Here is a 13426-nt window from a genome sequence, read left to right on the forward strand (position 1 = left end):
GTCTTCTTTTTCCTTCGCTGCATAGATGCTGCCTCACCCGCTGAATTTCTCCAGCATTTTTTACTACTTCCATCTTGCTCACTCACTCTCTCTGCTGCCAACCCTCAGTTACTTCATCGTCCTGATACTCTGTATTTACATGTGTCAGAAATATGCCTGTTGCTCCCTCCCCTGTCTTCAGTCCACCCAACATCACCTCCACTGATCCCTGTCCTCTCTACATACCACTATCAGGGCCAAGGCTTGGCTCCAAGCACTCTCAGGTTTCCCTGGCTACACCCAAGAACGAGGGAACTTGAAGTTGAACAGTACTGAAACAAAGCCCGAATGTTTATTAAAAAATCATAGTAAGGTCATAAGGGATGGCAGCAGAATTAGGCCATTCGGCCCATCAAGTCTACTCCGCCATTCAATCATGGCTGATCTATCTCTCTCTCCTAACCCCATTCTCCTGCCTTCTTCCCATAACTTCCCAGACACCTGTACTAATCAAGAATCTATCTCTTCCTTAAAAATATCCGTTGACTTGGCCTCCACAGACCTCTGTGGCAATTAATTAGTTCCACAAATTCACCACCCTCTGACTAAAGAAATTCTTCCTCATCTCCTTCATAAAAGTCATAGTAGGAGCAGAATTAGGCCATTCGGCCCATCAAGTCTGCTCCACTATTCAATCATGGCTGATCTATCTCTCTCTCTCCTAACACCATACTCCTTCCTGCCTTCTCCCCATAATCCCCGACACGTGTACTAATCAACAGTCTGTCTGTCTCTGCCTTAAAAATATCCATTGAGGGTCTCCACAGACTTCTGTGGCAAAGAATTCCAGTTTCACCACCCTCTGACTATATAGAAATTCCTTCTCATCTCCTTCCTAATCATAATAAGCATACATTATTAACCAAGTATGTTTTGCAACATATGAAGAATTTGATTTGCTGTAGTCATACCAATAAAAAGCACCAAGACGACACATAAAATACATTTTAACATAAACATCCACCACAGTGACTCCTCCACATTCCTCACTGTGAAGGAAGGCAAAAAAAAAAGTTCAATCCCTTCCCTTCTTTGTTCTCCTGCGGTCGGGGAGCTCGAGCCTTCCGTTGACGGGATGATCTTGGCTACCGTAGCCGAACGTCCTTTAATTCTGAGGCTATCACTTCAAGTCCTAGATTCTGCCTCCAGTGGAAACATCCTCGCCACATCCACTCTATCCAGTACATTTCAATGAGGCCCCCCTCATCCTTCCAAACTCCAGTGAGTACAGGTCCAGCACTGTCAAACTCATGAGGTTGATGTAGGTGCTGAGGGTTAAATCCTTGTCCTTGTTTATTTTGCTTCATGCTGCCCATTGGTGGTTGGAAATTGTAATTTAACATGCACCAACAAGACAAATGTAACAAAATAAAGCTTTTTTTAATAATTTATATTAATGGATTATTTTGGTCGTCGATCTTGGTCAAGGTGTGAAATGAGACAGACAAGCTACATGAACAGGACAGGTGTGATGTAATACAAATTTGCAACAAGATGAAGTGGTTGCAATTTTGATCATTGAGGGGGGAAGCTTGTATTTTTCCTTTTAGCTTGTATGCTTTTGATTAAAGACAATGTAGTCATTCAAAAATGAATGGATAAGGGATTTGCATTTCAAATGTTAGTCGACCCAAAGTTACCAATTAGTGCCTGAAATCATTGTTTTTTTGTTTCTAGGGGTTAATGCAGAAACAAAGGGAGTTGGAAACGGCCAGTCCTACGCATTGAGATGAGCAATCATCAGGGTCTTCACAACATTTGTGAATAGTTACATTTCAACACCTCCACGGCTGCTAAATTATATTTAAAAGAAAATTGTGTTAATGGATAAAATAGTCTCAAAGCACTTTGATACGGCATCAGGTAGCTTGTTTAAAATTATTATTGTAGGCTGCTATGTTTCTTTTTGAAATCTCCAAGCTCTCACTTTCAGAAACTCCTGCAAATGGATGGGATAATGTATATAATGAGAATGGTCAGGATTTTGCCTTCTGTTAATTCAAAGAACTTTTCACAACAATTTTGAGCATCTTCTGTTCAGAAGCACTTAAAGTACAATATTTTTTTACAGGAGAGGCATTGATCATAGTCCGGTTCTGATAGGCTCAATAGAACTTTAAGCAGCTTAATGAATTGGATTTTTTGGGGAGGGAACTGGCAACTTTCAAGTGTGTTTATTCCTTCCCACGATCAGGAGCGAATAGTGAAAGGGACTGAAGTCATATATTTCTCCCTGTAATACTGACAAGGTTGTCCAAACCTAGACTATAAGCGTTGCAATGTTGGATCACGATCTAAATCTGCTGAGTTTGTGGTTTTAGTACACCAACACTTGTGTTACAGAGCTCAGGCTTCACTAAAGACAGGATTACACCTGCACAAATCAGTTATGTGAAATTTGTCCCTGTGTGGGAAAAGGCTTCAATTAGTTTACATAAGTTATTTCCCGATGGAATTTGTGGATTGGAAATATGTTCATCTTTTAAGGGCTTAGATTCCTCCTGGAGCTCAGAGAAAGTTAGCCAGACAATGTGCAACACGATGGGACTTAAAAGTAGGGGACAAATTGGAAGTGCATATTAAACAAGTCAAGGCTGGCTTTTTTAAATTACCTAAAATGTTTTTAGTTAAGTGTTGCCAACTAGTTTTTTATTTAAAGAATTTCAATTGTGTAATTACTTTTATTTATGTGAGAAGTATTGTTTTTAACTCAAATAAAGTGCCAATGATTTATTTTAAAACATGCATATTAGTTGTAATTCTGAGAAGGTTCATTTCACTTTTCCCTCTGTTTCTCTCCTTTCAACTTCTATCACTGGCAGGCAATCTTTATCCAGTAGAAATTGAAGTATTGCACGATTTAAGCTGAAAGTACTTTCACGTGTTTCAATTTTGAGGGAAATAGCAACTCAAAATGTGATTCTTAAATGCAAGATGCGCAAGTACCTTCTAAATTTTAACATTAGGGCCCTAAGAAGCTGGCCATGGTTTTGTGGGACAAAACCTTAAAACTGCTTATATAAGTAAGTTTATTGGCCAAGTATTCACATACAAGGAATTTGCCTTGGTGCTCCGCCCACAAGTAACAACATGACATATAGTGACAGTTACGAATGACTCAGAAAGCACTAAACATTAATAATAATAAAACATTAATGATAAAACACCATTGATCAAGCATGTGAACCAACAAAATGCCAGACCAAAGGGAGGCTACAGATTTTTGGCTGTTGAGTAGAGCAACTACTCGTGGATAAAAACTGTTTTTATGTCTGGCTGTGGCAGCTTTGACAATCTGGAGTCGCCTTCCAGAGGGAAGTGATTCAAAGAGTTTGTGGCCAGGATGAGAGGGATCAGAGATGATCTTGCCCGCTCGCTTCCTGGCCCTTGCAGTGTACAGTTCATCAATGGAGGGAAGGTTGCAGCCAATAACCTTCTCTGCTGATCGGACGATTCGCTGCAGCCTCCAGGTGTCGTGCTTGGTGGCCGAGCCAAACCAGACCATGATGGAGAAGGTGAGAACAGACTCTATGATGGCCGTGTAGAATTGGACCATCATTGCCTGTGGCAGATTGTGCTTCCTCAGCTGCTGCATGAAGTACATCCTCTGTTGTGACTTTTTGACTGTGGAGTCGATGGTAGCCCCCCATTTAAGGTCCTTGGAGATGATGGTTCCCAGGAACTTAAAATACTCCACAGATGTGACTGTGGTGTTGATGGTGAGGGGAGGGGGAACTCTCCTAAAGTCCACAATCAATTCCACTGTCTTAAGAGCATTGAGCTCTAGGTTGTTGCTACGGCACCAGGACGCCAGCTGTGACACTTCCTGTCTGTAGGCAGATTCCTCCTCATCCTGGATCAGTCCAATCAGGGTTGTATCGTCCGCAAACTTGAGAAGCTTGACAGAGGTGTCTGTGGAGGTGCAGTCATTGGTGTAGAAAGGAGAGAGTACGCAGCCTTGCGGTGCTCCTATGCTGAGCGTTTGTGGGTTGGAGATGTGCTTTCCCAGCCTCGCATGCTGCTCCCTGTCTGTCAGAAAGCTGGTGGTCCACTGACAGAGGGGTTCAGGCACAGTCAACTCAGAAAGTTTGGAGTGTAGTAGCTCTGGCACAATGGTGTTGAATGCAGAGCTAAAATCAACAAACAGGATCCTTGCAAAGGTCCCCTGGCGGTCTAGGTGCTGTAGGATGAAGTGCAGGCCCAGGTTGACTGCATCATCCACAGATCTATTGGCCCGCTATGCAAACTGCAGAGGGGGTTTGTGATATTTTTCAGCTTGGCCAGCACAAGCCTTTTGCGTGTCCTCATGACTACAGAGGTCAGGGAGACAGGCCTGTAGTCATTAAGACAAGTAATCCTTGCCTTTTTGGGAACAGGGACAATAGTGGAGACTGGTTAAAAATGTCTGTATAGACCGGTGCCAGCTGTTTGGCACAGAGCTTAAGAGTAGAGGGGGAAACATTGTCCTCTTAAGTATTCCTCCACCTTTGCATTCAAAACATCCAGACTGTTTCTACCACCCTTTGAGGAAGTCCAAATTCCTCAGATTAAGCAGTATTTTTGTCTTAAATGGTAATCCTTTTGTAAAAAGTGACTCTCTTGCTCTGGATTCACCCACAAGAGGAAACATTCTCCTGATATTCTTGCTATTGAGGGAGTGCAACGTAGGTTCACCAGGTTAATTCCCAACATCTGATGAAAGAATGGATTAACTGGGCTTATTATATTCATTGGAATTTTGAAGGATGAGAGGGTAACTTATTGAAACATATAAAATTATTACTGGATTGTACAGGCTAGATGCAGGAAAATGTTTTCCATGTTGCGGAGTTCAGAACCAGGGTCACAATTTAAGAATAAGGGGTAGGCCATTTGGGACAGATGAGGAAAAACATTTTCACCCAGAGTTGTGAATCTGGAATTCTCTGCCACAGAAGGCAGTAGAGGTATTCAAGAGAGTTAGATATAGCTCTGAGGGCTAACGGAATCAAGGGATATGGGGAGAAAGCAGGAATGGGGTACTAATTTTGGATGATCAGCCTTGATCGTATTGAATGGAGGTGCTGGCTTGAAGGGCATACTCCTGCACCTATTTTCTATATTTACTCTTGAGATGAAGTTTCCAATCCCACCACCTCCCTTTATGAACCCATGATGTGTTATTTCCCCTATATCGACTGCCTGATTATCTTAAGGGAAAAAACTGCTGTTGTAATGTTTTTAATACAAGTTTCTTACTTTGTCTAATGGGGTCCACTTGATTTTAGTGACTGCAGTGAAAAATGCCATAGCCACGAAAGAACATGTGTCTCCACTAAGTAAGCACCACATGGTTATTTGATCCTTGCTTACCATTGTCTATAATTCACATTTTAAAATGCGGAGCCAAAAGTGAAACTGCTCAGGAACAAAACCACAGTTTTTGCTCATGTCTGGCAACTTCTAAATGCTCACCTTTTACCTCTCTAGTAATGACAATAAAACAATGGGGCTATTGACAAATCATAGCCCTCAATTGACAAAAGGACCAGACATAGTTAAATGTTCTGACAAGAATCAAATGGGGCAGCACAGCGGTAGAGTTGCTGCCTTACAGTGCCAGAGACCCAGATTCGATCCTGACCTCAGGTGCTGTCTGTACGTTCTCCCTGGGACTGCGTGGGTTTCCTCCCACACTCCAAAGACTTATAGGTTTGTACGTTAATTGGCTTGGTATAAATGTGAAAATTGTCCCTAGTGTGTGTGGGGAGCGCTGGTCGGTGCAAACTCAATAGACAATAGGTACAGGAGTCGGCCCTTCGAGCCAGCACCACCATTCAATGTGATCTTATGGCTGATCATCCCCGATCAGTACCCCTCGATGGGCTGAAGGGCCTGTTTCTGCACACTCTAACCTAAACGATTGCAATGTAGAAAGATGCAATTAGTTCTGCTAAACATAGCCACCATACTTCTGTTGCATCTCAGTTATAGTTATGCCCCTGTCCCACTTAGGAAACCTGAACGGAAACCTCTGGAGACTTTATGCCCCACCCAAGGTTTCTGTGCGGTTCCCGGAGGTTGCAGGTGGTTGCCGGAGACCAGACTATGATAAAAATTAATTAACAACAGAAGCACACTGCACCTGCTACAACTGAACAGATTCTCAAGTCTAATGGTATTGTTCCAACATACAAAATCTAAATTCCACTCTGCCCAAAATGCTGGATGGGTTTGGGACATAGCGAGGCAGGCAACCTTTGTAAGGTTATGCACACTGCTTGGAACTATGCCTTTTTGATTAACGGCATGGATTCACAGGAAAAAGATGACACTCCTTTAACTTTTTAAACTTTTAATGTACAGTAAAAAGCTTTATTTTATATATTTACAGATATAAACAGGTACACACAAACATTTGTTAATTTGTATGCACGTGTTTTATTTAATGCGAGGTTGAACAAGTGGCAAAATAAGCTCTACACTTGAAATTGAGGTAAATGGATGCCCAGTGAATGAGTCCAGTGTGCTGTTTGAAGGCCATTAAATAAAACACTTACTAAAGAGTAAACCACATGAATAAGATTTTAAAAAGTAATGGTTCATGAAACAGCTGTACAAAATAAATAAAATCTATATCAAAAGACTAACTGGAAGTCAAGAATATTTCTGTGGCATTTTTCTGTAAAATTAAACATATTCTTTAATGAAATAACACATTCTACACTATATATATGTATATATATAGATCAGGCTGACAACATGAAGATCAAAGAGCCAATAACCGTGACTTAATTCACAAACTGACCAAACATCAATGTAACATGCTATAAAGAAGTTTTAAAGAGCTTACAGTCCAGTCTGAACTAGGATATTTGCTCAGTTTCTTCAAGTACAAATGACCATCAGTTACAGAGCAGCTGTGATCAATATCCACAATTCTGACTAAGACCTGAATTCTCAAATAAAATACAGATTCTCAAAAAAAATGACTTATTTATAAAAAATCAGAAATGTGGTACCAAAACAAAAGAAAACCTGCTTTTGATTTTTCGGAATTTTAGTTTTAAAGGTTAATTTTTAAACAGCAGGCTTTAAGGAATTGTGATTACTGTAATAGAAAATTTTAAAAGGAATTAAACGGTTTTTATTTCAAACAACAAAGTTACTAAAAGAACATATGTCTGTTTATTAGTCCATGACAAGAGTCTTTCAGGATCAAGCAAAGAATTAGGGAAAAATAAAATGCAGTGGTGGTATAACGGGATGGAATCAACCTGAATACATTTACAGAATTCTCCATTGTAAGGATAACCAAAGATGCCAAATTTAATGATACTGGTGCTGTTTTTCTCGTTGTTGCCTCTGGCTCGGTACGCTGCTTGTGTCCGAGGAAGTTCCCCAGTTTTTATTATAAGCTAAATTTTGATCATATCCAGGTGAATAATAACTATCGGCGTCTTGGCACTTCTGGTTCAGAGACACAATATATGATGGCTCAATTCCACTTGCTAAGAAACTCTGATGAGTAATGACATTAAAGTTCCTGTCGTTTGATTCTATTTGTGGATGGGTGTAGAAGGAACTATTGTATGTAAATGCTGCTCCTTTTGAATCTGTGCTGTCTACTTTGAACGGTTGCAAAGAGGCTGCAGTTAGTTTGGGAGCTGCATCGTCTGATACCTGCAGTAAAGACTCATCTGAGGGGCTCACCTTTCCTTTAGTCCTCTGTGCTTCAGTTTGTGAAATATTAGTAACATTGAGAGCTTCACTTTTCTCACTACAGATTTCAATCTGTGGTGAGTTTTCTTCAGAGTCCAAAGACATATCCTCCTCTTCATTGTTTCCTTCACTTGTTCCCAAGTTTTCTGCATCAGCATTTTCCATTTCTAACAACTCCAAAGAGTTGGAAGAAAATGTACCTGGCCATTAGAAATTACTGATAACAATATATTTGTCAAATAATTCAGAACCAAATTTAAACATGTCAAGGAATTCATTGCACTGGTATCTAATAAAAACCTTATTCCTTTCTATCCTGATTAAAAATTACAACTTAAGTCAGCTGGTCATTAAACTAATTTATATTTGTATGATAATATACCATGTCCACAGTTCAATCTTACAATAGACAATAGGTGCAGGAGCAGGCCCTTCGAGCCAGCACCGCCATTCATTGTGATCATGGCTGATCATCCACATTCAGTGCCCCGTTCCTGCCATCTCCCCATATCCCTTGACTCCGCTATCTGTAAGAGCTCTATCTAACTCGCTCTTGAAAGCATCCAGAGAATTGGCTTCCACTGCCTTCTGAGGCAGAGAATTCCAGATTCACAACTCTCTGGGTGATAAAGTTTTCCCACATTCCCGTTCTAAATGGCCTACCCCTTATTCTTAAACTATGGCCCCTGGTTTTGGACTCCCCCAAGATCTGGAACATGTTTCCTGATTCTAGCGTGTCGGATCCCTTAATAATCATATGTTTCAATAAGATCCCTTCTCATCCTTCTAAAGTCCAGTGAATAGAAGCCCAGCCACTCCATTCTCTCAGCATATGACAGTCCCACCATCACGGGAATTAACCTTGTAAACCTACGCTTCATTCCCTCAATAGCAAGAATGTCCTTCCTCAAATTTGGAGACCAAAACTGCACACAATACTCCAGGTGTGGTCTCACTTGTGCCCTGTCCAACTGCAGAAGGATCTCTTTGCTCCTATACTCAACTCCTCTTGTTATGAAGGCGAACATGCCATTAGCTTTCTTCACTGCCTGCTCTACCTGCATTCTTACTTTCAGTGATTGATGAACAAGGACACCCAGATCTCGTTGTACTTCCCCTTTTCCTAATTTGACACCATTCAAATAATAATCTGCCTTCCTGTTCTCGCCACCAAAGTGGATAACCTTACATTTATCCACATTAAACTGCACCTGCCCACTCACCCAACCTGTCCAAGTCACCCTGCATTCTCAAAGCATCCTCCTCACAGCTCACACTGTCACCCAGCTTTGTGACATCTGCAAATTTGCTACCGAGCCTTGCAGTACCCCACTACATTGGCATCCTTACAAAGTAGACTCTGCCAAAGCCAGGAAAAACCTTGGTGGTGCAAACTTGGGGAACTAGTGTTGCGATTGCTTATTGCTTATTCCATGAGCTGCCATCAAAGCAGGAGTCACTGAGCATGAACTGGCCCTCAGTCTCAAATTGTAATCATTAGAGTTTAGATTAGCTCCACTGCACAATGGGCGTCAACTCTTGGGCAATTTCCCTTACAAGGGAATGTATGGTTCCTGATTTTAGATTGAGTTCTCCAAACAGTAATAAAAATATTTCCACAATTGTTATTTTAAACTGGACCAGCTTATTAATTCCCTTCAAACTCTTTTTTTCAAAAAATGAACATGCACGTTGTACTAAATTTTTACAAGTTATTTACAGTATTTAAGATGTTAAAAAATGATGCTTTTTTAAAAATCCTCCTCATAGTTTCATGTGCAGGATAGGTTTTGTTTAATGGATGTTATTACGGATGATGATCAGAATTAAACATCGGGTTGCAACTATGACAAGTTACATCATTTTTTTAAGTGATTTTCCAGACATTCAAAAGTATCTTCAGAACATTCTCAGATTTTTCTCATTATTGCACTCGTGTGAAAACGCAAATCTTCCACCCGCCTGTTTCAATTCCACAACCAACATAAATTTTTGAATGCATAATGTCTCTGTTTTGTCTAATTTTTTTCTCAGCAGACAAGTTATTTATATTCATGTCATTTATGTTGATTGGAATACAGGTCCAGGCATAAAACTCATGGGTCTTCATTCAACATTTAACGGCAGTATTAAAATACAAAATCAGCTATCTTTCAAGGATGTTTACTTGCCTTGCAAGCTATCTCGAGATCCTAATCTTTGCTGTTTCTCCCCCATGTTTGAACTATGATAGCCAATAAGGCTGTTGAAGTTTTTCACAAAGTCATTAACACAAGCCACCACCACTCCACACTCCAAACAACTGGAAAGGCGCTCCATGTGTGTTTCTGGAGGGAAAAAAAACAAGAGTATCAAGAAATAACCATGTTAAACAAACATAAAATAGAACTAGAATGTAAAACCTACCCGTCAGGAAAACCACATGTCTATGTTGCATGGTCTGAGCTTGCAGTTTGATTAAACAGTCTAATTCAATCGTGTTTCGTGATCTGGAGTCACAGTCGTGATATGACAGAACTTCCACTAGATTACATTTCTGATATTTATTCAGAAGAGTTAGAATCTTGAAAGCTGCTGTATTGGTCCTACGTAAACAAAAAACATCATTATTCACATGACCTAGATACAAAGCAGCATCTTTCACATTTCCTAACAACATAAGAGGATGCATTTCAGCGGATTGAATCTACATTGGCTCCCCAAAAGTCATATTCTCACATTCATTTCCATGCACCCATCAACTTGCCCCTCATGAACCCAATTAGTCCAAGGATAATTTGTGTAAAAATAGCCTGTTATACTATCAACCAGCAAGTTTAGTCTAGTTTAGAGATACAGCATGGAGACGCTCTTCGGCCCACCGAGTCCGTGCCGACCAGTGATCCCCCGCACACTAATGCTGCCCTACACACACAAGGGACAATTTACATTTATACCCAAGCCAATTAACCTACAAACCTGTATGTCTTTGGAATGTGGGAAGAAACCGAAGATCTCGGAAAAAACCTACGCAGGTCACGGGGAGAACGTACAAACTCCGTACAGACAGCGCCCGTAGTCGTAATCGAACCCGGCTATCCGGCGCCGCAAGCGCTGTAAGGCAGCAACTCTACCGTTGCCACCCTAGGTCTAGGCATGTGGGAGACCCACGTGTAAACCCAGGATGTACAAACTGCACTCAGACACCAGAGGTTGGGATCGAGCCCATGTCACTGGAGGTGTGACGCAGCAATACTGCTGCACCAACACGTGTCAAAAACAATCTGCAATTGGTTCACAAAGTAAAGGAATTGTGCAGCACTTTCTCCTTCTGTTGGAAATCTTTGGCTTTAAACCTGAATTTGTCGAAGAAATGTTTGTCCATCAAGTTCACAACGTGTATGAATATTAATTATTTTAACAGCAGGAGTCAAATGTCATCTATATTCCACTTAAAACAGATTATATATCTTTATTAACTAGAAACAACATAATCCACTAACCTTGCTAGCTCCTTTAACTTTTTGTGCATTTTGCAGTGAATTTTCCAGATCCATTTGCTTTCAGGAGTGCTTAAATCTTGGAGGAAGTCCAGGAATATCTGAAGTTTTTCTGGAAGAAACAATTTATATTCTTAATAAAAAAGATATTAAAATTAACATCTAAAAATATTATCCTGGCTTTTGCATCTGGAACAACTAGGCGTTACATTAAGACAATCAGGTACGTGAAAATCTGAAGCCTTTCAGCTATCCATCATAATTCCAAAATATGCTAAGGCCATTAGAAAAAAATCAAATATTTTAACTTCGTAACTTGGATCCATTGCCCCACGTTGCAGGCAAGAAAATTCAAATCCTGTGTTAATAATTTAAAATAATTTAAATTTAAAAAAAAATTAAAATATTTTTCAACTGAGGGCAGCAGGGAATGTAGAAACATAGAAAATAGGTGCAGGAGTAGGCCCTTCAAGCCAGCACCATCATTCAATATGATCATGGTTGATCATCCAAAATCAGTACCCCGTTCCTGCTTTTCCCCCATATCCCTTGATTCCATTAGCCCTGAGCTATATCTAATTCTCTCTTGAAAACATCCAGTGAATTGGCTTCCACTGCCTTCCGTGGCAGATAATTCCACAAACTCACAACTCTCTGGGTAAAAAAGTTTCTCATCTCAGTACTAATTGACCGACCTTATTCTTGAACTGTGACCCCTGGTTCTGGACTCCCCCAACATCGGTAACATTTTTCCTGCATCAAGCCTGTCCATTAAGAATTTTCCATGTTTCCGTAAGATCCCCTCTCATTCTTCTAAATTACAGTGAATACAAACCGAGTCGACCCATTCTTTTATCACGTCAGTCCCGCCATCCCGGGAATTAACCTGGCGAACCTATGCTGTACTCCCACAATAGCAATAATGTCCTTCCTAAAATTAGGAGAGCAAAACTGCATACAATACTCCATCCAGGTGTGGTCTCACCAGGGCCCTGTTCAACTGCAGCGGGACCTCCTTGCTCCTATACTCTCGCTATGAAGGCCAACATGCCATTTGCTTTCTTCACTGTCTGCTGTACCTGCATGCTTACTTTCAGTAACTGATGTACAAGGACACCCAGGTCTCGTTACACCTCCCCTTTTCCTAATCTGACACCATTCAGATAATAATCTGCCTTCTTGTTCTTGCCACTAAAGTGGATAACTTTACCTTTACCCACATTAAACTGCATTTGCCATGCATCTGCGCACTCACCAAACCTATCCTAGTCGCCCTGCAGCCTCATGGTATCCTCATCGCAGCTCAAATTGCCACCCAGCTTGGTGTCATCAGCAAACCTGGAGATGTCACATTTAATTCCTTTGTCTAAATCGTTAATATATATTGTAAATAATTAGGGTCCCAGCACTGAGCCTTGCGGCACCCCACTAGTCAATGCCTGCCATTCTGAAAAGGTCCCGTTAATCCCTACTCTTTGCTTTCTGTCTGGCAACCAGTTCTCTATCCATGTCAATACCTTACCCACAATACCATGTGCTCTAATTTTGCACATTAATCTCATGTGGGACCAAAAGGCTTTTTGAAAGTCGAGATACACCACATCCACTGGCTCTCCCTTATCCATTCTACTTGTTACATTCTCAAAACATTCCAGAAGATTAATCAAGCATGATTTCCTCCTCATAAATTCATGCTGACTTTGACCGATCCTATCACTGCTTTCCAAATGTGCTGCAATTACATCTTTAATATTCGACTCAAGCATCTGCCCCACTACCAATGCAAGGTAGTCTGTGGTCTAGAATTCCCTGTTTTTCTCTCCCTCCTTTCTTAAAAAGTGGGGTTACATGAGCTGTAAACCTGATTATTCCCCAAATGTAGACTGGGCGATCGTTTCGCTCAACACCTTCGCTCAGTCTGCCTAGACACCACTTTAATTCCCCCACCATTCTCACACTGATGTTTCTGTCCTAGGCCTTCTCCATTGTCAGTGAGGCTAAATGCAAATTGGAGGAACGGCATCTCATATTTCACTTGGGCAGCTTACAAACTAGTGGTATCATTTTTGATTTCTCCAAGTTCAAGTATCAACTGCATTCCCTCTCTCTCCATCCCTCCCCAATCCAAGTCACACTAGACGAATAAAACTTGACGAGCTTCTCGTTCTTACCGAACAAACAGCAAACAATGGTCTGTTTCCTTTATC

General features: G+C 40.9%; 2 protein-coding genes across 5 annotated transcripts in view; one reads left to right on the plus strand and one right to left on the minus strand.

Moving 5' to 3' along the window:
• ccdc66 (coiled-coil domain containing 66) overlaps positions 1-2599 on the plus strand; it is a 38601-nt gene extending 36002 nt beyond the window's left edge. For both annotated transcript variants that reach the window (XM_033036571.1, XM_033036572.1), the window contains one exon: positions 1717-2599. In XM_033036571.1, the coding sequence (XP_032892462.1) occupies positions 1717-1767 (51 nt within the window). In that variant the 3' untranslated portion in view covers positions 1768-2599. The remainder of the gene's footprint in view (positions 1-1716) is intronic.
• A 3757-nt stretch (positions 2600-6356) lies between these two features.
• The window catches only part of tasor (transcription activation suppressor), a 36725-nt gene continuing 29655 nt past the window's right edge, over positions 6357-13426 (minus strand). For all 3 annotated transcript variants that reach the window (XM_033036573.1, XM_033036575.1, XM_033036574.1), the window contains 4 exons: positions 11223-11331; positions 10147-10325; positions 9912-10067; positions 6357-7940 (listed from right to left, as the gene is read on the minus strand). In XM_033036573.1, coding sequence (XP_032892464.1) covers positions 7348-7940; positions 9912-10067; positions 10147-10325; positions 11223-11331 — 1037 coding nt within the window. In that variant the 3' untranslated portion in view covers positions 6357-7347. The remainder of the gene's footprint in view (positions 7941-9911; positions 10068-10146; positions 10326-11222; positions 11332-13426) is intronic.

The sequence above is a fragment of the Amblyraja radiata genome, chromosome 18 (genome assembly GCF_010909765.2).
Source record: "Amblyraja radiata isolate CabotCenter1 chromosome 18, sAmbRad1.1.pri, whole genome shotgun sequence".
NCBI classification, from domain to species: Eukaryota; Metazoa; Chordata; class Chondrichthyes; order Rajiformes; family Rajidae; genus Amblyraja; species Amblyraja radiata.